This window comes from Anguilla anguilla, chromosome 17, assembly GCF_013347855.1.
Source record: "Anguilla anguilla isolate fAngAng1 chromosome 17, fAngAng1.pri, whole genome shotgun sequence".
NCBI lineage: Eukaryota > Metazoa > Chordata > Actinopteri > Anguilliformes > Anguillidae > Anguilla > Anguilla anguilla.
In genome coordinates, this window is record NC_049217.1 from 68163 (window position 1) to 94075 (window position 25913).

The 25913-nt window shown below is 42.2% G+C and overlaps 1 protein-coding gene across 9 annotated transcripts in view; it reads right to left on the reverse strand.

The window, feature by feature from the left end:
* LOC118216546 (fas-binding factor 1 homolog) overlaps positions 1-25913 on the reverse strand; it is an 85530-nt gene that overhangs the window by 31349 nt on the left and 28268 nt on the right. For 6 of the 9 annotated variants that reach the window (XM_035397820.1, XM_035397822.1, XM_035397814.1 and 3 more), the window contains 9 exons: positions 24861-24993; positions 23235-23356; positions 16055-16151; positions 15348-15803; positions 13955-14026; positions 12904-13007; positions 4791-4840; positions 4471-4602; positions 3530-3630 (listed from right to left, as the gene is read on the reverse strand). In XM_035397820.1, the coding sequence (XP_035253711.1) occupies positions 3530-3630; positions 4471-4602; positions 4791-4840; positions 12904-13007; positions 13955-14026; positions 15348-15803; positions 16055-16151; positions 23235-23356; positions 24861-24993 (1267 nt within the window). The remainder of the gene's footprint in view (positions 1-3529; positions 3631-4470; positions 4603-4790; positions 4841-12903; positions 13008-13954; positions 14027-15347; positions 15804-16054; positions 16152-23234; positions 23357-24860; positions 24994-25913) is intronic. The other 3 variants (XM_035397818.1, XM_035397819.1, XM_035397817.1) reach the window with 3 other exon arrangements.

Sequence of the window (25913 nt, forward strand, 5' to 3'; positions counted from 1 at the left end):
AAAATGGAAATTATTTTGTATATTGTAACATGTTTTCATTTTCAAGTATTTACAGAAACTTATGTTGTAATGAAAAAAAAAAGCTTACCTTGCGATGTAAAGCACTGTCAATTATGAATAAAACCAAGTTTCTAAAGTTCATGATTTCCATTTTTATTTAATAAATAATTGAATCAGCTTATATAGGCACACATCATATAGGCCTAATGAAAAAAATAGTATTCAATTGAAAAATTATCTAGGAATGTAGGCTTTTGTAGCTAGAGGTTTAGTCAAATTATTACCTGAAGCTCCTTGGTGGCTAATGTCAAAATCATAATGGCACAATGTGCAAAATGCATGGTGCGAAAGTTTTGAGAGGTGGAGGCACGGCCATTGCTCCTGATATTTTGCGAAGAACGTCTGGGCGGCATGGAATTTTTAGTAGGTCTGCTCTCTCTCTCTCTCCTTGTTAGATAGATAGATAGATAGATAGAAACTTTATTGATCCCGTAGGGAAGTTCCCTTAGGGAAATTCAGGTTTCCAGTGAGTACAGCACCATAAGTTAAAAAGTTAACAAGTTAAACATCACACATCAAACATAGAGATAGTAACGATGTACATAAAATAAATAAAGAAAAGAAATAAAGAATAAAGTAGCAGCGGTTATATAAAATAGCAGCGGTTGTTCCAGTTTAATTAAATAGGTAGTAAACAATAAATAATGAGACTGTTCAGTGTGATGATGATGATGTTCAGGTGATCAGGCCTAACTCTACTTCCTCAGACCTCAGACCTAACCTATCCTCCCCCACCCCCTCCTCTCCCTTCCAACTTTGGAGTTGTACAGTCTGATGGCACGGGGAACAAAGGAATTTTTCAGTCTGTTCGTGTTGATCCTCGGGAGCAGCAGCCTGTCGCTGAACATACTTCTCTGGTTGCTGATGACAGTGTGCAGGGGATGGCTGGTATTGTCCAGAATTGCCAGCAGTTTTTCTAGTGTCCTCTTTTCCGCCACTGTCACCAGGGAGTCCAGCTTCACGCCAACCACAGAGCCGGCCCGCCTGATCAGCTTGTCCAGCCTGGAGGAGTCCCTCTTTGATGTGCTGCCCCCCCAGCACACTACAGCATAGAACAGGACGCTGGCTATTACCGACTGGTAAAACATCCACAGGACTTTCCTGCAGATGTTAAACGATCGCAGCCTCCTCAGGAAGTACAGTCTGCTTTGGCCCTTCTTATAGAGATTGTCAGTGTTGTTGGACCAGTCCAACTTGTCATCCAGCACCAGCCCTAGGTACCTGTAGCTGCCCACAGCCTCAACTTCAACCCCCTCAATTTGGACTGGTTGGGGGCGTGGTCTGGACTTTCCAAAGTCTATGACCAGTTCTTTTGTTTTTGAGGTGTTGAGCTGCAGGTAATTAGTGTGGCACCAGATGACAAAGTCCCTCACCAGACTCCTATACTCCTCCTCCCGTTCCCCCCAATACACCCCATGATGGCCGTGTCATCAGCAAACTTCTGAATGTGACACAACTCAGAGTTATAGCTGAAGTCCGAAGTGTATAGGGTGAAGAGTAGAGGAGCCAGCACAGTCCCTTGGGGTGCTCCTGTGCTGCTGACCACAGTGTCAGATGTGATGTCCTTCAACCTGACATACTGTGACCGGTCTGTGAGGTAGTTGGTAATCCATGACACCAAGCGGGGGTCCACTCGTATCCTAGCCAGTTTGTCTTGAAGCAAAAGGGGCTGGATGGTATTGAAGGCACTCGAGAAGTCCAGAAACAAAATCCTGACCGTGCCACTTCCCTTGTCCAGATGCGAGTGGGCCCGATGCAGGAGGTAGAGGATAGCATCCTCCACCCCAACTTCTGTCCGGTATGCAAACTGTAGCGGGTCTTGAGCATGCTGCACCTGAGGCCTGAGGAGGTTGAGGAGGAGCCTCTCCAGTGTCTTCATGATGTGTGATGTGAGTGCCACCGGTCTGTAGTCATTCATCTCACTTGGCCGGTTCTTTTTCGGAACCGGAACGATGCAGGATGTCTTCCACAGGGTGGGCACTCTCCCTAGTTGTAAACTGAGGTTGAAGACGTACTGTAGAGGCTCCCCCAGTTCAGCGGCGCAGGTCTTTAACAGCCTGGGACACACCTTGTCCGGGCCAGCTGCTTTCCTGGGGCGAACCTTCCTCAGTTCACTCCTGACCTGGTCCGCAGTGATGCAGGGAGGGGGATGGGAGGGGGGCAGGGAAGAGGGGTCAGCTCTGGAGTTGGTTAGAGGGGGGTGGGGGATGGGTGGAGGGGACCGGTCGAACCGGTTGAAAAAATTGTTGAGCTCGTTCGCCTTCTCCACTGTCCCCCCCTCTACACTGCTCACTGTTAGTATCCTCATCATCCGACGTCATGATTATTTTCTAACTGCAAGGCTGGTCGGGTGACTGGCTGCAATAATAGGAATTATTTACTACGTTAACAGTCTATAGTCAAACACCTTTGCAATGGTCACTTTGTTCCAACAGAGCGTGCGCGATTCAAAGTTTGAACAGTGAGTCTCCGTAGCATTTGAGTTACTGCAGCTAAATGAGTCAGTTATTCACACGTCTCATAACGAGGCTAAATCGTATGCGAGCTACTACTACGGCTAACTATATACACAAATTTATCTCATTAGGATATACCCCTTGAAATGTATCATCTCGTAAAGTTACCGAACACGTTTTACCGTTTTATATGTTAACATTACGGTCACATTTTTGTGCTTGATTATTACTCCCCACTTCCCTTTTTACCTCAGCAATGCAGCGTTACGCCTCGGTGGATAATAAAGTACCGCTGCATATCAGGGGATGTTGAGTGGGTAGAGGAGGGGTTACAGAACCACAAGCACAAGGTCGTAGCATCTGGTTCAATCCGAGGGATGTAGTTTAAATACCGAATACATGTACGGTATTGTTTTGTATTAATTGGCTGTTTTCCGTAATTAAATTACAAATATATATATATATATATATATATATTTTTTTTTTTTTTGCGTAGTTTCAGCTGGCATTTCGTACCTGCGTATTTTGACCAAGAATTGCGTGGTTGGTACACAGGTCTGCTAAACAAGCAATGGTGATGGGGGCATGCTCCAGTCAAGCTAAAACTGTTTTCTCTCCAATAAGGAAAATTTGTCTGCAACAGAAAAATTACAGCTAATATCGTCCGGTGTTCGGTAAGTATAGAAAATCTTTCCAATAAAAGTACAAGCAATTCCTGCCCCAAAACTACATTTGTAATCATTAAAAAAATTCTGCTATTTTATCCACTAAAAGGCATTTCACTTTTCCTTTAACTACAATTTATTTTCCTGAAGTACATGAGTCTCTCTCAGTCTTGTATTCTTGTGTGTTCTCCGCACATTTTCCCTATAGAGTGCATCTTAAGGACAGGAAATTGCTGAAAAGCACCTTTTAAACCAAGGACAAAGGGTTTCATGTTCTTATTAAAACACCAGTGCATATGCTGCTTTGAAACTTGGCATATGATAAGGTGAATAACCCAGTTGCCATACCTGTGCTTGCTCTCTAGGAGCTCCATGTCCTGTGTGTGCCGGCGCTGGAGAGTCTGCAGGACAGCTTCAGCCTGATCCCGCTCCAGCTGCAGGCTGTGCATCTGCAGGAAGGAGCAAAAGAAAACAGCTTGCCTTACAGTAACTGTGCTGTGGCTCTGCCTTACAATAACTGTGCTGTGGCTCTGCCTTACAGTAAGTATGCCGTGGCTCTCCCTTACAGTAACTGTGCTGTGGCTCGGCCTCACAGTAAGTGTGCTGTGGCTCTCCCTTACAGTAACTGTGCTGTGGCTCTCCCTTACAATAACTGTGCTGGGGCTCTGCCTTACAGTAACTGTGCTGTGGCTCTGCCTTACAGTAACTGTGCTGTGGCTCTCCATTACAGTAACTGTGCTGTGGCTCTCCCTTACAGTACGTATGCTGTGGCTCTCCCTTACAGTAACTGTGCTGTGGCTCTCCCTTACAGTAACTGTGCTGTCGCTCTGCATTACAGTAAGTATGCTGTGGCTCTCCCTTACAGTAACTGTGCTGTGGCTGTCTGTGGCTCTCCCTTACAGTAACTGCGCTGTGGCTGTCTGTGGCTCTCCCTCACAATAACTGCGCTGTGGCTGTCTGCGGCTCTCTGTTACAGTAACTGTGCTGTGGCTCTGCCTTACAGTAACTGTACTGTGGCTCTCCATTACAGGAACTGTGCTGTGGCTCTCCCTTACAGTAACTGTGCTGTGGCTCTCCCTTACAGTAACTGTGCTGTCGCTCTGCATTACAGTAAGTATGCTGTGGCTCTCCCTTACAGTAACTGTGCTGTGGCTGTCTGTGGCTCTCCCTTACAGTAACTGTGCTGTGGCTCTCCCTTACAGTAAGTGCGCTGTGGCTCTTGTTACAGTACATGCGCTTGCTGTGGCCATCTATTAGAGTAAGTGTGCTGAGCGTAATCCTTACAGTACCTGTGTTTCCAGCTGGATGAGGTGAGCTTGAGAGGCCAGTTCTCCAGACCTGTGCTGAATGCCCCCTCTTTGAGCCCACAGAGTGCCCCTCTCCACAGCATAGTCTGTGCCACTGAGACCTGGCTGTGTCAGCTGTACACAATCACACAGAAAATCTTCAACTTCAACAACTGAAAGCACATACAGTACACCAATCCATGTGCACTTACTAGCAAACATGTCTGAGATACCAAATGAACAGTTATGTGGCAAGCATATCACACGAGGGTTAAGGAAATCACAACCTGTCATTAGTTAGTCATGCAGGTATGCGTGCATACCTGAGATTGGACAGCAGTTGAAATATTCTCCATGTATGTCTGTTGTGGAACTAAAAATCAAGAACATTATGAACATTGTAGACCAGCATGCATTTCATACATTGTGCATTTGAGTTCACAAACAGTAAACTCAAGTGTAATTTTACAGTGAATGTGCTGAAAAAGCAGATTTATAAGATAAATAGTTAAACATCCGCCTCTACATAAAAGTACCTACACTGCATGGAGTCGGGCAGCATATCTGGAATACCACTGCTGGGCTGCTTATGCCATAGTGGGACAAGACAGGAAGTTGAGGTCACTCTGACCGGCCAATCCCAGAGCTCTCAAAGTATCTGAAGATGGCTGCTTTGGAGGGAAGCTAACAGAAGCACCTTATGCTAGAGGGAGAGAGACTCTGCGACCTGAGCAGCAGCGGTCTGTGGGGACTGAATTCATTAACTGGCATAGTTTTGAACAGAAGATGAGAGGCTGGCAGAGTGGGAGTGTCTGATGAAGGCAATACGCAGGTTGGCAGATCTATGCCATGTGTTCGCAACAGTCAATGCTAGTGTGTGAGTTAGTTAAAAAAGACACAGCTCCGGCGCTCAGGGGGAACACAAAATACTGACAGACCTGTGGACAGCAGCTGCAAGCTTTTGGTAGACATTATGAGTTGTGTTTGGGGAAGACACCCGGTTCTGTACAGGTTCTTTAGCTTTAAATTGAGCAGGTGTATCTAGTGCTCTGATTACCTACAGACTAGATAGTATCTAACACTGTATCAAGCGTGGTCTTACAAACCCCCAGAGTTTCTGCCTCTACTACCTGACCTGGTAGGCTGTTCGACACATTGACTACACTCTCCATGAAAAAAATTCTTCCTAATGTCTGTATGCAATTTACCTTTTGCTAATTTCCATTTATGTTCCCTTACTCTACAAACAGAACTCAACCTGAAGAATCTCTTGTAGTTCACTTTGTTAACCCCCTTTATGAATTTAAAAGCCTCAATTAAACCACCTATTACTAATTTGCAGAGGTTAAGAATCTTAAGTCTTTCCTCATGGCTTTTATATTTCATACCAGGAATCAATTTGGTTGCCCTTCTTTGAATCTTTTACAGAGCCTCTATATCTTTTTTGTAGTACGGCCCCCAGAATTGCACGCAATACTCCAAATGTGGTCTAACAAATGTGAGAACTTTCTTGGATTTTATAATCAATATTTTTGGCTATATATACCATTTTTTGATTTGATCCGGATGGCCTTTTTAACTGCTAAAGCACAGTAACTAAAACCTGAAAGGCTTTGATCAACCATTACTCCCAAGTCTTTTTCTAATTGAGCACATTCCATTTTTGTTCCTTCCATGAAGTAATCCTGCCTAATGTTTTATTTCCCACATGCAGAACCTTACATTTGGCTATACTGAATTTAATTTGCCAGGTTTCTTCCCACTTCTGGATTTTGTTCAAATCTTCTTGGATTACTTTTGTAGATTTCAAACCATTATCTGGGCCTCCCAGCTTTGTATCCTCTGTGAATTTGACTAATGTACTTTCTACGTCAAGGTAATTGATATAAATGAGGAAGAGCAGTGGTCCCAGCACTGATCCTTGTGGGACTCCACATCCTACAGTTCCCTGCTCAGATAATATCCCTCCTATGATCACTCTTTGTGTTCTACCCTGTAGCCAGTTATGAATCCACTTTGAAATACCTCCTGTAATTCTTCACTCCAAACAATCTCTCATATGGTGCCTTATCAAATGCTTTTAGGAAATTTAAGTATATAGCAGCATAAGCCTTTTTATAATCAAAACACTTGGTAGCTTCTGAAAAGAGTACCAGAAGGTACCATGCTGGCTATCCCTTAGGATGTTATTATTTCCAAGAAACACTCGTAATTTGTCTCCCCAGTCTTATATATTGATATTATATTATGTTGCTTCCAGTCCTTAGGTATTTCTGCAGTTACTAAAGACTAAAAATACCTGCCAGTGGTTAAAAGATGATCTCACCTAACTTTTTGAGTACCACTGGGTATATGCTAGTTCATGCAATTTATCCAGTACTTCTTCTCAATATCTTCCAAGACATTCTGAGTACTGAACATGCCTTCCAGTCTATTATTAACCTCTTTTCTAGTAAAACTCTCAACAAAATAACTATATTTAAGGCATCAGCAATGTTACATCCCCAGCCCCTGCTGGTCTGGGTAATAATAATAATAATAATAATAATAATAATAATAATAATACATTTATTTAATATAGCGCTTTTCATGAACTCAAAGATGCTTTACAATAAGTGGTACAAGTGGGTAGTGCAGGTGGAGGTATTTGCCTGATTGTCAATGCGTCTATAGCATCTGGACACATACCACAGACTCTTAAACTTGCATCAAACCCCTTCTTAAGAAGCCAAACTTGGATTTGAATGACCTGTCTAACTACAGGCCTATCTCAAATCTCCTGTTCCTTTCTAAAATACTAGAAAAGGCCATGTCAAAATAACTTGATTAATTTTTGCACTCCAATCATATATTATATAGTTTTTCAATCTGGTTTTAGACCCTCTCACAGCACTGAAACAGCCCTGGTCAAAGTACTCAATGACCTACTCCTCGCTACCGACAATGGCTGCATCTCTGTACTTGTGCTTTTAGACTTAAGTCCAGCATTTGACACAGTTGATCACCTCATCCTTCTGGATAGGCTTGAAAATCTTGTAGGCCTCCGTGGACAGGCACTCTCTTGGTTCAGATCTTACCTATCAGACCAATATCAATTTGTGCATTTTAATAATGATTCCTCTTATACATCCAGGGTTAGATATGGAGTACCACAAGGATCTGTGCTTGGGCCTTTGCTCTTCTCTCTTTACATGCTCCCCCTGGGACAAGTTATTCACAAACATGGCATTAATTTCCACTGCTATGCAGATGACACCCAGTTGTATCTATCAGTTAAACTTGATGAAGTTGTCCAGCTGTCAAAGATCAAAGCCTGCTAAACTCCGATAAGACCGAGATAATGGCCCAAGTCCATCAGATGCAAACTATCTGACTATATGTTTAACATTGATGGAATCTCCATTACTTCAAGTGCTGTAATCAAAGATCTTGGTTTTACCTTTGATCCAGATCTTGCATTTGATATACATATTAAAAACATCTCTAGGGGTGCCTTTTATCACTTGAGAAATATCTCAAAAATTCAGAAAATACTGTGATGAATACTTACATGATGCAGAAATGCTAGTTCATGCTTTTGTTACTTCAAGATTAGATTACTGCAATGCTCTTTTGTCTGGATGTGCAAATTCCTCTCTGAATGGGCTCCAGCTAATTCAAAATGCAGCAGCTCCTATTCTCACTAGAACAAGGAGATTCGAACACATCAGCCCAGTGCTAGCATCGTTCACTGGCTGCCAATTAAATTCCGAATAGACTATAAGATACTACTTCTTACTTTTAAAGCCTTACATGGGCTTGCCCCTTTGTACTTAAATGATTTACTTCTTCCTTATATTCCCTCACGAATGCTCCGTTCACAGGGTGCAGGCCTCCTTGTTATTCCTAGAATAGCTAAAAATACCATAGGTGGTAGAGCCTTCTCCTAACGTGCTCCCCTCCTGTGGAACAAGTTGCCTGCCCATGTTCGGGGCACAGACACTATCACCCTATTTAAAGCTAGGCTCAAAACATATCTTTTTAGTCTCTCCTATATTTGAGGGGCAGGAGTGGGTGGCGGGCATAGCTATAGAGTCTCTGGTGGACTGAGCGGTTAGTGCTGTCACTGGAGCATCATTGGTAGTGCTGTGTTAAGCTGAACCGGTCATGGTTGGTGATGACTGTCTCAAGCCTGCCCTCATGGCTGCGCTGGCCCCTGCCTCTGTTTCCCTTAGCTATGCTGCTATAGCCTTATTCTGCCGGGGTTTTCCTTATTGCACGCAGGCACCTCTGTCTCTTCTGCTCTGCTTGCTAATATACCCTTTGAACCCCCTAAAATGTTTTTGTTTTGTTTCTCGTTTTCCTCGGCTCTGGGCACCTGCCCGGAGCTCTAGCCCAAGCTTGCTGAGCACCCCCCCCGGCCCGGAGCTCCAGTCCTAGACCAGCTAGACAGCTGGGCACCCCTGCCTCCTGCCACTATTGACTTTCCATAACAAACCAGTGCCTGCCTGCGGCAGATGGGTTCCCCCTCTGAGTCCGGTTCTGCTCAAGGTTTCTTCCTGCTATCAGTCAGGGAGTTTTTCCTTGCCACTGTTGCCCTAGGCCTACTCTTTGGGAGCTGGTTCTATGTAAAGCTTCTTTGTGACAAAGTTCCTTTGTTAAAAGCGCTATACAAATAAAATTGATTGATTGATTGATTGCCTAATTGCTTGATTGCCTCCACCTGCCTGTGAGCCAACATAAGTCCAGCAGTATGAGGCAGGGGAGATCTTCTTTGGGGTTTGTTTTGTGTGGTTTGTGTTTGGTAGGTTTTTGTGAAGACTCTTTTATTTTGTGAACTTTGTGAGTTTTTGTTTGTTTTAGATTAATTAGTCTGAGTTTGTGTTTTTAGATCAGTTTTTGTCTTGTTTTTGGTGCTTTGGACTCTGTTGTTGCGGCCCTGCGAGCTGGCCGTAACAAGCAATGTCTTCAGTCTTATAAATCAATGCTTCTTCTTCATTCCTGGTGCACTTGACATACTCCTTCACATTCCTTTTACATTACATTACATTTATTTGGCAGACGCTTTTATCCAAAGCGACGTACAAAAAGTGCATTTCATGGTCATAGACAACTACTAAACACAGGTTCAGTAAGATACAATACTTATTTTGTACAGCCATTTCTAGCCAAGAACACAGTTTAGTTCACACAGTGAACACTATTCAGACCTAACCTCTGCAAAGCCAACTAGGCAGAAGAATAAGCTACAGTATTAGGACAAATACAAATTACCAGAAAAGTGCTGGGATAGGGCAACATGTAACAAGTGTCATGAAAAAGGGGGGTATTGAAAGTACTGAAAGAAATGTTTATGATTACTATGATTACTTTTTGCACCTTCACAATTTGCCTTTCAAAGAGCCTCGCTTCCCGTAGTTCTTTTTAACCTTTGCATGCATATTACGATATTCAGCCTCATTACTCTAAGTGCTGTCGTTTTTATATATCTTATACGGTTAATTTTTTTCTCAAACTCTCTCGTATGGCTTAGTTCACCCACTGGGGAGACTGCTTCTTCAACTTACTTTTCCTTATCTTTGAAATAAATTTACAATGTGCCTCAAGAATAACCAATTTGAACCTGCCCCACTTTTCATTCACAATCCAAAATTTAACATTCTGGCTGTAGGGGAGACCTTGCTAGTTTGTCAAAATATACAGTGCCTTCAGAAAATATTCAGACCCCTTCACTTTTTCCACACTTTTTACGTTATAGCCTTATTCTAAAATTATTAAGATTATTCTCATCAATCTACACACAATACCCTATAATGACAAAGCAAAAACAGGTTTTTAGAAATTTTAGTGAATTTGTGAAAATTTATTAAAAATAAAAAACTGAAATAACACATTTAGATAAGACCCTTTACACACTAAATTGAGCTCAGGTGCATCCTGTTCTCATTGATCATACTTGAAGTGTTTCAACAACTTGATTGGAGTCCACCTGCGGTAAATTCAATTGATTGGACAAGATTTTGAAAGGCATACACCTGTCTATATAAGGTCCCTCAGTTGACAGTGCATGACAGAGCAAAAACCAAGCCATGAAGTCAAAGGAATTGTCCGTAGACCTCCGAGACAGGATTGTGATGAGGTACAGATCTGGGAAAGGGTACAGAAACGTTTCTGCAGCATTGAAGGTCCTGAAGAACACAGTGGCCTTCATTCTTAAATGGAAGAAGTTTGGACTCTTCCTAGAGCTGACCACGTGGCCAAACTGAGCAATCAAGGGAAAAGGGCCTTGGTCAGGGAGGTGACCAAGAACGCAATGGCCACTCTAACAGAGCTCCAGAGTTCCTCTGCGGAGATGGAAGAAACTTCCAGAAGGACAATCATCTCTGCAGCACTTCACCAATCAGGCCTTTGTGGTAGAGTGGCTAGGTGGAAGCCACTCCTCAGTAAAACGCACATGGCAGCCCGCTTGGAGTTTGTCAAAAGGCACCTAAAGAACTCTCAGACCATGAAAAACAAGATTCTCTGGTCTGATGAAACCAAGATTTAACTCTTTGGCCACAATGCCAAGCGTCACATCTGGAGGAAACCAGGCACCGCCCATCACCTGGCCAATACCATACCTATGGTGAAGCATGATGTTTTTCAACAGTGTAGGAGCCATTAATTTATGTTGGTTTATAATAAGAACCCCAAAAAGGTATTATGAAGTTTATTTATTCTGTTCTACACTTTAAATTATTATGGAATTTAACCCTCATATAATTATATATTCAATAAATAATATATTAATTTCATTTGTTATTTTCATTGTTTAGTGTGCATTCATTATTGCATGAGTGTGTCCCTCTATAGGAGAAGGGGGAATAAATTATATTTTAGATGGTGCAGTGACGCGGGTCAGGAGGAGTAGACGGGTGCGAGCGGAACCAGTCATTGACCGTATTTTGCACAACCAAACTGGACCTGTGGAATCTGGGAAACTTTGAATGGACTTTAACTTTACGTTTATTATGGCAGTTTTATGTTTATTTATTTTGTAAATAAATACAAGAAGAAGAACAACAATAATGCATTTTTATTTTCATTACAACACGCCTCAGACAATTGCACCCAATGAAGTGGATAAAAGTTGGTCAAGTTTAATGGAACATAGGAAACAAAAGGACAGAAACTTAACCTGTTTTTACCACTACAAACAGCATAGGATGTTTTTCAGAAGCAGGAATGGGAGACTAGTCAGGATTGAGGGAAAGATGAATGGAGCACAGTACAGAGAGATCCTTGATGAAAACCTGCACCAGAGAGCTCAGGACCTCAGACTGGGGCGAGGATTCACCTTCCAACAGGACAACAACCCTAAGCACACAGCCAAGACAACGTGGGAGTGGCTTCGGTACAAGTCTGTGAATGTCCTTGTGTGGGCCAGCCAGAGCCTGGACTTGAACCCGATCAAATATCTCTGGAGAGACCTGACAATAGCTGTGCAGCAATGCTCCCCATCCAACCTGACAGAGCTTGAGAGGATCTGCAGAGAAGAATGAGAGAAATACCCGAAATACAGGTGTGCCAAGCTTGTAGTGTCATAACCAAGAAGACTCGAGGCTGTAATCGCTGTCAAAGGTGCCTCAACAAAGTACTGAGTAAAGGGTCTGAATACTTATGTAAATGTGATATTTCAGTTTTTATTTTTAATAAATTCACGAACATCTCTAAAAACCTGTTTTCGCTTTGTCACTATGGGATATTGTGTGTAGATTGATGAGAATAATATTAAAAATGAATTTAATCTGTTTTATGAGAAGGCTGTAATGTAACAAAATGTGGGAAAAGTGAAGAGGTCTGAATACTTTCCGAAGGCACTGTATCAAAACCAACTGCAAAACGATCACTAGTCCCAAGTGGCTCGATTACCTCTATGTTGCGAATTCTGTCAGGATCATTACATAGCACTAATGGGCAAGGATTGGTCAGATCTGGCATCCACATGAAGGGGTTAAAATAAGTTGTCAGTCTAGCAGCATGACTTTTCTACTGAGGGTGAAATCAGGGGTGTTAACTATTTCAATTAAGTTCAGACTGTGCCAAAAAGCAGCCGATACAATTAACCTAAGTCCGGATACAGTACCATACTGTACATTAGACATTTCCATTCCATTTCCAAAAGAATTAGTAGTACCGAATGTATTATTCAAAGTACTGTAAATATTGCATTTCAGTTAACGCTGCTTAACAAACCAGCATAGCATTGTCCTCTATTGCATTAATATAACATGCCAATAATTTATTAATACATTTTCTTGGTCTATTCAGTTGCACTCAGCTCCAATTCTAAGACTGTTTTAGAAGTATAAAATCGGGACAAATTGTATTCTTAAAAGTGATTTGCACTGTATTTACAAAAGAATTTCAATGATGGCAAAAAAATAAATAAATAAAATAATGACTTAATATGCTTACGTGGAAATGACATTGCAGGTGTGGGCTGGTCCTCTTTCAATGGGTCTGAATGATGAGGAGGTTTGGCCATCCCACGCTGCTTCTCTCGGGGCAACGGGGATGCTCTGGCAGAGCAAAAGAAAAAGAGCTTCAGTGATCCTGGGTCCTTAATCTGCTTGGTCAGAACCCCTAAACCTGCCCTCTCAGGTTAACTATCACACATGTAAGGAAAAATGCTCTACCTGTTTCAGTGTTCTAGGATGGTCACTGTTATGGTTCCCTGACCTTGTGCCCTAGTGGCTGCTTGTGGTGTTGCAACATTTGTTTTGATTGTCTTCCTAATAGGAAATTGGTGTCACCTGGAAGGGGTCCTACTTAAGGGGCCCTCTGGCTGATGCTCTCTCTCTCTCTCCATTCAGAGGACAACCTGCAGTCTGGCTACACTGCACATTTATTTTCTTTTGTAGCATTCTGTAATTTAAAATATTTTTGAATTGTGACTATCTTGTGTGATCTTGTTTATGTTGCGACTGGCCAGGGGCTGATCATAACAGTCACGTAATACAATCAAACCTAATATAATCAACGTAACTCAATTATCAAGAGGGGGTTTGACACAAAGCCTCATGGAGACAGCACCACCAGGGTGGGGCCAAAGTGATTAATGGGTTGATAAGCATACTTTGGTGACAATGACCATCCACACCACATACATCTGTAACAATGTCCATTTTTTTTTACCAGCCACCCACTCAGGTACAGGAACCTGCAGTTTAATTCAGGTGTGTACCCACACAAAACTATTTTGTAATTGACCTGATCTGCTTGTACCCGGTATGTTTCATACTGTAAATAGATACTATATTCTGCTTTGTTATTAAATTGCTATTAATCTATACTTTGGAACGAGTCTTACGTACAAGAAGGAAAAACTTCCCACACACAACAGCCACTAGTCATGCTAATAAAAACATTTTAAATACCATTATGTATTACAGACTGCATATTAATATATCAACATATACTGTATGTAGCTCTTATAAACGTCATAAATATTTTTAAATATCGTAACTCATACTGGGGCTCCTTGCTTGAAGCTGGGTGGTCCTCTGATTTTCTTCTTGAGGCAGGTGGGTTATGTTTACTGTAAACAAACATTAGGATAAGCTAGTCACCATTATTTGGTTGGGTATACAGCACCGCTGAAATTATTAACTAAGTAGAGTTAACTAACTACCAAATGTTACCATTTTAGGAGTAAATTCCGACATCCTACATCATACATACATGTTCAAAACTATAGTTTGATGAATAATGGTTTTGTTGCCAGGAAGCAAATTTAGTTTTACAGTTTCATTCCTCAGAAGGCAATAAGTAAAAAAAATTTTGTTTATTTTACAGAAGAGACGTGGACAGTTTACCCTCCTTAAGCATTTTTAACTGTATTCAGACATTGAGAAAGCAGAGAGGGTTACAGATAGAGATGGGATCACAGAACAGAGGCGGTTACAGATAGAGATGGGATCACAGTACAGAGAGGGTTACAGATAGAAATGGGATCACCGTACAGAGAGGGTTACAGATAGAGATGGGATCACAGTACAGAGAGGGTTAGAGATGGAGATGGGCTCACAGTATAGAGAGGGTTACAGATAGAGATGGGATCACAGCACAGAGAGGGTTACAGATAGAGATGGGATCACAGTACAGAGAGGGTTATAGATAGAGATGGGATCACAGTACAGAGAGGGTTACAGATAGAGATGGGCTCACAGTATAGAGAGGGTTACAGATAGAGATGGGCTCACAGTACAGAGAGGGTTACAGATAGAGATGGGATCACAGTACAGAGAGCGTTACAGATAGAGATGGGATCACAGTACAGAGAGGGTTATAGATAGAGATGGGATCACAGTACAGAGAGGGTTACAGATAGAGATGGGATCACAGTACAGAGAGGGTTACAGATAGAGATGGGATCACAGTACAGAGAGGGTTACAGATAAGAGATGGGATCACAGTACAGAGAGGGTTACAGATAGAGATGGGATCACAGTGCAGAGAGGGTTAAAGATAGAGATGGGATCACAGTGCAGAGAGGGTTACAGATAGAGATGGGATCACAGTACAGACAGGGTTACAGATAGAGATGGGATCGCAGTACAGAGTACCACAGAAGGGAACTGAACCCCCAGCCACAGAAGGATTTGTGTAGGGATTCAGCTGCCCTGTGGCCTACTCCCCAGGTTCCATTTGAAAATGAAATGAGAAAGTTGACATGATCATATGATCTCATAAGAGGGTCATCCTTGCTGCCTGACCAAGCCCTCAAAGATGAAATGTTGCAGGAGAAAATCTACAACCTGTCAGAGACACATTCCCATGGTACCCACTGCTTTCATGGGCTCATATTTTTTGATGACCATCAGGACTGTTCAATAAGAAAAATGTCTCCCCAGGAGTACCTGGCAGAAGAGTCTAAGTGCGCTTCCTCTCCACACCCCAGCAGTTCTGGCTGCACTGCTTGCTTCTCCTCGGGCTTCGGTGCCGCTCTGCTTCTTTTCCGAGTCAGAGCCCCTGCTAGCCAATCATCTTCTCCTGCCTGGGCAGGGCCTGCTGGACCTGCTGCTGAATGGAGAGTTTTAGGACTGGCAGGGATCTCAGGCGGCTTTGCGCCAGTCAGAGTAGAGGAGCCAGAGGACAGGCGCTTGCTTCCTGCCGAGCAGCCAGGCGAAGAGGGGCGGCACTTTGGGCTGTCCATTGCTGGCAAGAGCTCTTCCTTCTTCACCTCTGGGTCTTCCTGCTTCAGCCCCAGCCAATCAGCTGCAGACCTACTGGGGCGCGCTGCAGTGGGCGGAGCTGCGGGGGCAGACATCCCTTTCTTTTCTGGAGATGGGCTGCTAATATCCTCAGCTGACAACCTGAAAAGGAGGAAGAGGATGCTAAAGCAAAGTGTCCGGTGGAGTGAAAGTGAAGAAGGAATGTACCTAATTTGAAATCTTGACTGTCCATTTTGGTTAGAAATCAATGAAAGATGAATTACACAACAAAATAAAATAGAAAGCTTCATGGTAAATGACAATGTTCACAAACAATAAAACAAAAAAGCGATGTGAGAGCTGAGCAGTGGATTGCCAGTCACACACAGGACACCCCTTCTTTCTCATCTTACCTAACAGGCTGCCGGCGAGACTGCCTGCCTTCCAGGGAGGAGGCCAGTGTGGGTTGGTACGAGCCAAACATCAAGTCATCTTCTGCAGCAACTGGGTCTGAGTAGAGAGGACAATCGAAAAATGTATTTCTGGAAATTAACAGAAGTATTGTGATTAAAATACCAGTTTAGCCTTAAATTAACGTACTGTGAACAGCGATTGTACATATATGGAATATTAATGTGATATATTCGCTGTTTTTGTGGCCTTTTAGCTCGCACTTTCCCAAAATTCCATCAATGATAAGATCGGGACTCCGACGGCACCGAAAACCGATAGATTTCACTGAACATTCGACTGTTTACATGGGGTTCTGAACCAGTGACATCATAATAACTCTTACTGGTTGATTTTACACAGTCATTTATGGCAGTTGGTTCTCTCAGAATTCTGGCTGATAGCCAGGTCAGTATTTTCACTGGACACTTGATACATCCTGCTTAATAACTTCAAAGAATGGTTTAAATGGATTTTGAAAGTAGACACTTCATGCTACAATCATGGTAACGGAAATGAGTGTGCTGTGAAGTTTAGGTAGCAAATAACAAGGCTGAATCCTTCTGACGTAATTTACATAGCGACTGTATGCTCAGATCGCCTAGTTTCACTCACTATGGCCAAGCGGAATCGATAAGGTTTCAGAAAATATATAACTTTTAAAGATTTAATTCAATCTTCTACTGGGACCTTTTCAGTTTATTGAGGGTGTGACAGAAAATTTCGGTGACGCTGACTATAATCAAATGTTTTTCACACTTACCGTTCGATTGACCAAGTACCATTCAAAATATATTTTTAAGGGGTAGTAGTGTCAGATTGTGCTAGCTACTTCACATTAACCTTGTACGGTGATCAATAAAGGCTAACAGCACAGTACCACTTAATTCTATTCACTTCTATCACCACTGTAATGAACTAAAAAAGGCAACAAACGACCCTTTCTGTGAGAAATGTATTGTCAAGCTCACGCGCATACACTGCTGGCGATATTCTAAAGCTCCGTTTTGCCCTCCCTATTCTGAGTGCAAAAACCCCAAAATAATCATATATCAATAATCATGTCATCATCAATGTAATGTAATCATAACCACCATATTTCAGGAATAAAAGCCATTTCAAGCTGATTACAGCTGTAACTATGGAATCCAGAGAAGCTAATACCATTTTGACCATAATTACTTAAAATCTCATAATTAGTTGGTATAACATAAATGCTTTGGCGTGTAGAAGTACAATAGCAGTAGAATTAGCCATATAGTGCTTATACAGACATTTGTATAGGCAAGAAAGTACATTATATGTACATTATATGTACATATAAATCCACCCATGTAGTGATAATGGGCCATATTTACTAAGAATTTGTGGGGCTGCTATAGACACTAATGAGACAAATAGCATTGATCCCATATTTACGGTACCATGCTAGAAAAACAAGGGAAATGCAGCATCCCTAAAATTAGCATGTTTGGGTTAATGCGTATGAAGTTTAGGGCCTTCTGTCGTTTGACTGCAAGAAGAGAGAAGAGGATATGTGTGCATATCGCCCACAAGTGGTGATTTATCCTGGCTGATGGCCGCTGCAGCAAAGGGGGCGTTACCTTCTCCCCGGCACAGGTTCAGTGTGGCCATTTATAAGAGAAGATATTGTCAGCTTTGTAGAGTAGAGCAGAGTCACCATAAATGCAAATGTTTTTGGATTTAATCTTTTATTCAGTATATTAAAAAAACCAACTTAAAAAGCCAAACACGTTGATTAGTAAAATTAATTTCTTTAGTAAATATTAACCCGTTTAGACCTAAGGCACCCTCTAAAAAAACATTCTAAAACCTAAGGCATTGTTGTAAACAACCTCCTAAAACCTGAGGGTTTTCAGAAAACCTTGACAGAATTGTCAACGTTCACTAAAACCTTTATTTCCCTGCCTCTGTAGCAGATAGAGACATGAAATAAAAACCATTTGAGAGCTTAAACCTTTGGCTTTAGTTGGAAATTATTGCCTTTTCCCTAATGTTCATTAACATTTTTTTAAATCAATAAAACTGAAAATGTTGACAAATGTCCTTGTTGTTTCCAGCCATATTTTCAATAAAACAAACAAACTGGCAGTGGTAGTACAATAACTATATCACAGTTTGTTCACACTTTTGTAACAGAAACGGGCTCACTGTTGTGTTCACTGTTAACTTCGGGCACACTGCATTTTCTGTCTGTAGTGTCAGTACTTGGATGATTCCATTCTTCACAACCAGAGGGCGTACGCTTTTAAAAAATACTCCACGCTCTCGCTGCATTGATGTATAATCGCCTTCCCAACGTGTATTTGCGAATCACAATGAATTTCATCGATCATGTGTCTTTAAAATGATGACAGTATCTAAAACGCGCTCAGGTCGCATCCGGCTCTGAAGGGAGAAGCATGCAATGTCGCACCCGGTCTTAAACGGATATACACGCAAATGTCGCACCCGGTCTTAAACGGATATACACGCAAATGTCGCACCCGGTCTTAAACGGATATACACGCAAATGTTGCATCCAGTCTTAAACGGATATACACGCAAATGTTGCATCCGGTCTTAAACGGATATACACGCAAATGTTGCATCCGGTCTTAAACAGATATACACGCAAATGTTGCATCCGGTCTTAAACGGATATACACGCAAATGTTGCATCCAGTCTTAATGGGTTAAACAACATTTTGGGTTCCAACCCTTTCATTTTCTCTTTTGATTGAATTCTGTAAACATACAACAGCAAAAAAGCACATTGTTTGTTATAGTAACTCAAAAGAGGGCATAACTGTAACAGTTGTTACATTTATACAGACAGGGACATCATTTTTTTGGTACCAAGCATCCAACTGCCACTAAAATACACTTCAAAAATAATAAAAATTTTTCAAGGACTAACTATTAATAACTATTTCAATGATACTTCAATTGATTTATTGCAAATAAAAAGAAAGCCTTATTTCCCGCAAAAAATGCCATTGCTCCGTACCTTCAGGAGGTGCTAGAGGACGGAACTACACATGTACCAGCCTGAAATTGCCACAGAACCGCATTGTACATAAGGTCATTTACCGTGTTACATTAATGAACAATTCAATGTATGGCGACTCTCCCTGCGATTGCAAAATGAGACAATCTTTTAAAATCTTTTTAAAACACATAACTACTTCATCTTTAGGATGCCTGTTAGAGAAGTTAAGAGATGATGGCTCCAGGGATGGTTGGCTATTGGGTACGGAATTAAACGACTTGAAATATTAAAACTGTGTTCTGAAGTTTTCACAAATGACACGTGTTAACATTTAAAGGTGACAATACTTGCGCCTATCCACTACATCCACGGATCCTGACACCTGTCCAAAACCCGAATTCACCTGAGATAGAGCAGTACGAAAATGATACTTTCCTGCCATGCACAAGACGCATTATAAATACCAGTATTGCATTTAAATGAACTCGCTGCGGCTGTGCTCATCTACATAACGTCTTAGTAAATGATACTTTCCTGCCATGCACAAGACACATTATAAATACCAGTATTGCATTTAAATGAACTCGCTGCGGCTGTGCTCATCTACATAACGTCTTAGTAAATGCACAGCTAAATTGAAAACATCGATGCAGAATTTTGTGGCACTGACTTATGACGTACTAAATATGGCCCAATATGTCAAAAGAATGTGCCAGACAGAAGGACCATGTTTCAGAATGGCTAATATTTTATCTGCCCCAGAGGGACAGATTCTTCACCCCTTGCTCTTCTTTTTGTACATGCTTCCCCTTGAATTGTCTTAGTAAGGTGATGGGCCACCACAAGCCACCAGAACAACTTGCATGCGCCTTGGCATAGATTCTACATGTCTCTGGAACTCTGGAGGTACTGTAGGGATGGAACACAGTTCTTCCAAAAGATATGCCCTCATTTGGTAGGATTCACATTTTCATGCTCATCAAACCATTCAGTGACCCCTCGTTCCCTGCGGATGGGGGCATTGTCATCCTGGAAGAGACCACTCCCAACAGGATTGAAATGTTTCATCATAGGATAAAGGTCATCACTCACAATAACTTTGTATAGATTTGCAGTGACCCTGCCCTCTAAGGGGAAAGGTGGACTCAAACCATGCCAGGAAAATGCCCCCCACAGCATAACAGAGCCACCGAACCCCCACACTGCAGGGGTCAAACATTCAGGCCCGTACCGTTCACTTGGTGTATGCAACACATGCACTCACCCACTTGAAGAGAATATGGTGAAGGATGACCATATCACTTTTTTCCACATCTCTGTAGACCAGTGCCTATGGTTTTTGCACCACTGAGCTCTTAAATGTGCATTCGTCTTTGTAATGAGGAGTTTATGCACTGCAACTCCGCTATCTCTCCAATCCCTCTCTAAGTAGTTGCTGACGGGCTGTTCTTGCTGACACAGCCAATTTATTCCTCCGTACTTTTGTAGGTATAAAAATAAATGCAGGAACGTCTTCCTTTTTGAAATAAGTAGTCTGTTCCCCAAGTACAGATGAACAAAAAAACAAAAAATGAGAAAGAATGTCAATACTTATACCCTGTCCCTCAAAGGAAACACAGAGCCAAATGGCCATTGCCTCGAATGATTACACATCTCAGGACAAAAAGGGGGGAGGGGGTTGATCAGACAAGCTGGGGGGCGGGGGGGGGGGGACAAGGTGTGGGAGAATTGCACTGAGGTAGGGGGTAGACGTACTCAACTCATATCAAAGTTACTGCATATAAAAGAGAGATAATTTGACTGAATTAGGTGGTAGACAAGGTTATCTGCAATTGGCCCACTACAAGGTGAGACACCACAGGGGGGCAAACTACTTGACTCCCATGTTTGATCACCTTTGTCCTATGATAAAACATTTCTATCCTGATGGGAGTGGTCTCTTCCAGGATGCCAATTCCCTCATCCACAGGGCACAAGAGGATTTCTTTTGTAAGAATGGTGTTCCATCCCTCCAGCAGAGTCGAAGAGACTTGTACAATCTATGCCATGGCGCATAACAGTCGCGGACCAACACCTTACTAAGACACCTGAACCACAAACTACACCAGAACCACACACTACAACTGAACTACAAACTACAGCTGAACCACACATTTCAGCTGGACCACACATTACACCTGTACTACAAACTACAACTGAACCACACACTACAGCTGGACCACACACACCGCCTGAACTACAAACTACAACTGAACCACAAACTACAACTGAACCACACACTACAGCTGAACCACACACACCGCCTGAACTACAAACTACAACTGAACCACAAACTACAGCTGGACCACACACTACACCTGAACTACATACTACAGCTGAACCACACACTACACATACATACATATAAGTATGGCAATATGAATGTAATAGACACACTCCAATTTAGATTTATTAAAACGTTTTTTTTTTCTCCCTCAGACGCAGAGTGATACTGAATTGTGCAAAGGAATTAGACGTCATACGTGGTATGGTTAATATACCACGGCTATGAACCAATCAGATTGCTTGAATTGAGCTACCCGTTTTATAATGCTTAATTATTACGTCTGATAAACGCCAACGGGCAACTGTGTTTATAAAGTGCAGCTCAGAAAAGATAACTGCGTCGCACGTGAACATGCATTCATACACGCATGCACGAAATTAAACTTGCGCTTTCCAGCAGCAACCTCTGTGGGGTCCAGTCCAGACAATATATGGGCGTGATAGCACTCCTCATAGGCACACATAATTTTAAAACAAGACAATGATTATCTAGTCTCTCAGTCAAGGTTTAGTTACAACTCTGGACTAATGCAAGATGGAAAGCAATGGATTGACATTGACTACTGATTAAATATTTGTATTCTTAGACTGACAGACAGAGCAAACTGTTTTAAAGGAGGGAGGACTGTAGTGGGAGCACTGGGGTGTCAGGTGGGACTGTGTGGCAATGGAAAATGGTTTACATGGCTCATGGGTCAGGTAGGAGGACCCCTTAGCAGAATTTTGCTTAGGGCCCCAGGGAGGTCAGGACCGGCTCTGGCTGAACCACAAACTACAGCTGAACCACATACTATACCTGAACTACAAACTACAGCTGAACCACACACTACGGCTGAACTACAAACTATAGTGGAACCACACACTAGAGCTGAACTACAAACTACACCTGAACCACACACTACAGCTGAACCACACACACCACCTGAACTACAAACTACACCTGAACCACACACTACATCTGAACCACACACACTGCCTGAACCACACATTACAGCTGAACCACACACACTGCCTGAACTGCAAACTACAGCTGAACCACACATTACACATGAACAATCAACTACAGCTGACCCACACATTACAGCTGAGTCACACACTATACCTGAATCGCATACTACAGCTGAACCACGCACCTCCTGAATCGCACACTACACCCGAACTACATACTTCAACTGAGCCACACACTACAGCTATGCCATACATTACACCAGAACCACACACCTCCTGAATCACACTACACATGAACCACACACTACAGCTGAACCACACACTACAACTTAACTACAAACTACAGCTGAACCACACACTACAGCTGAACTACAAACTACAGCTAAACTACACCTGAACCACACACTACATCTGAACCACACACACTGCCTGAACCACACATTACAGCTGAATCACACACACTGCCTGAACTACAAACTACAGCTGAACCACACATTACACATGAACAATCAACTACAGCTGACCCACACATTACAGCTGAGTCACACACTATACCTGAATCGCATACTACAGCTGAACCACGCACCTCCTGAATCGCACACTACACCCGAACTACATACTTCAACTGAGCCACACACTACAGCTATGCCATACACTACACCAGAACCACACACCTCCTGAATCACACACTACACATGAACCACACACTACAGCTGAACCACACACCTGAAACACACACTACAGTTGAACCACACACTACACCTGAAACACACACTACAGCTAAACCACACACTTATACCTGAAACACACACTACAGCTGAACCACACGCTACACCAGAACCTCACACACACCTGAAAAACACACACAACTCCAGTACCTTTAGTGAGGGGGTTCTTCTCTGGCAGGTGGTTCTCCCGGGTGGGTGGCCGCTCAGGACGGGGAGTCTTCCCTGGGAACAGGATCTCATCCAGCCTACTCTGCGCTTTCTGTGCAGGGCTGCTACATGAGAGTGTGGGACACGCACAAATTAATTAAGAACATGTTTATTTTCTGAATCCAGCGGTTCCAACAGTCAATGCCCTTATTAAAATGTTCAGCACTGTGAATACTGAACACAAGTGATATTGCGTGCAAGAACCCCTTACTTAACCTACATGTAAAATATATATTATGTAATTAATAATTTTGTTTAAAATGAGAATTATCAATTAAATTGCCAAATTTATTAATAGGTACGTCAACAGTGGACTGGTGGAATCAACAACAAGTCAAAACAAGCTCTATATCATGTTTTAAGATTAAATAACTACAAAGCAGTCAATTAGATTAATTAATTGAAATCATACATTCTATATTGAATCCAGGCTCACTACGTCTAAATTACAAAAGAGAAGGCATTATACAAAACACTGAACAATTAATTTGGAAATACCAGGAGAGAGAGAGATGGATAAGGCAGACCTTGCCAAAGTGTTAGACACTTCCAGTTTAAGCGCCACAGGATGAAAAGAAACCAGCTAAAAACACACAACCAAGGAACCACCACCAAAATAAAAAGAGAGAAACTCTTCTTCTCCAAGGCTCCGAAACCAACCGCAACACAACACAACTTTTTCCTGTGGCCATCTAAACTACCTTACCCAGCATGGCTTGGGGACGTTTGCCCTGATTGGGTGGTGCCGAGTTAAGGTTTCGGAGAGAAGGGGGGTCAGACTCATTTATGACAAGGACTGGCCTACCTAAAGATTGCATTCAAACTTAAATGGAAATGTTTGGCATGTAGCCATGCAGGGTCTCTCACTCCTGGTATGGTGTCCTGTGTCTTCTGGTTTGTCTCTTCTGAGACAAACTCTGCAGGAGGTGAGACCTATTGATCGCCTGCCTAGATTAGGGAATCAGTGGATTTTAAATTGCCCCAATCACATTTGCTTTGATGCTTGTGACAGGGAGGCCAGGCCACATTCTTAGAAACAATATAATATTGTATCAAATTCACGGTTTCCCTCTCTAAGGCCCTAATCTAAGCACTACATATCTTACAAGAGAGAACAGCCAATTTGGAGGGGGAGAAAATTAGTGCTGACGTGGGTGAAGAGCAGATTTGGAGAAAAGTAGTGCTGATGTGGGTGAAGAGTAGAATTAGAGCGGGAGAAAAGTAGTACAGATGTGGATGAAGAGCAGATTTAGAGCAGGAGAAAAGTAGTACAGATGAGGGTGAAGAGCAGATTTAGAGCAGGAGAAAAGTAGTGCTGATCTGGGTGAAGAACAGATCTGGAGAAAAGTAGTGCAGATGTGGGTAAAGAGCAGATTTGGAGCGGATGAAAAGTAGTGCTGATGTGGGTGAAGAGCAGATTTGGAGCAGGAGAAAAGTAGTACAGATGTGGGTGAAGAGCAGATTTGGAGTGGGAGAAAAGTAGTGCTGATGTGGGTGAAGAGCAGATTCACTTTCAGCACTGAAAGAAACGATAAGTAATCTGCCTAAATAAGGAAGTAGAGCCTCTACCTCTCTCTCTGTCCTGAAGATGTTCCTCCCTTCTTCTTAGGACTCTCTCCAAAGCCCAGAGTGTCCATTAGATCATCCTCTTCATCATCGAATGTCAGTTCATCTCGCTTTGGGGTTTGTACAGGGGGCACTGCTGAAGAATTATATCTACTCAAGCACACATTGAACCCACTCACAAACATTGACTGAACCCACTCACAAACATTAAACCCACTCAAAAACATTGAACCCACTCACAAACATTAAACCCACTCACAAACATTAAAACCACTTACGAACATTAAACCCACTCACACACATAAAACCCACTGAACAATAGAAAACCCACTAACAAACATTAAACCCATGCAATCAAACATTACACCCACTCAAAAACATTAAACCCAATCACACACACAAAACCCACTCACACACATTAAACCCACTCAACAACATTATCCCAAATCACACATATTAAACCCTTTCATACACATTAAATCTACTCAACAACATGAAACTCACTCAGACATTAAAGGTCCAGGAAACTGAAATCTGTGAATATTTGCTGACATGTCGTTTTGATTTTTTTCATTCATAAATGGCCAAGAAATATTTTTAAATTATTCTAGAAACATAAAATAAAAATAAAAACCATAAAAGCCTGTGCAGAAATTGGTTAACTTTCCCCCTTGAATAAACACCAGGTTTTCAGTGGGCGGGGTCGGCTGGGTTGGCTGGGTGTTAGGTACGTAACAAAACCCTTAAGTCCAGTGAAATTCTTTTTATGTGTAGCCTAATAGTTAAATGGCGCACTTGCCACTTTTGTGTGGGTGAGGCACGCCAAGTTGAAAATACCGATGCATTGCGCCTTTTCTGGATGCGGAGAAAGCAATACACTTTTTTTCCTCACAGAAATGAAGTGGCCTACAAGAAATACGTTTTATATCCAGGGGCACTGCAATATTACAATAATCTGTACAGTTAGTATTTGCAGTGCCCATTTTCACCTGGAACTTGTCGCAGAACGTGGTGGATCGGTAAAGTAGGCCTACCAATAGCCTGCGACAATTAAAT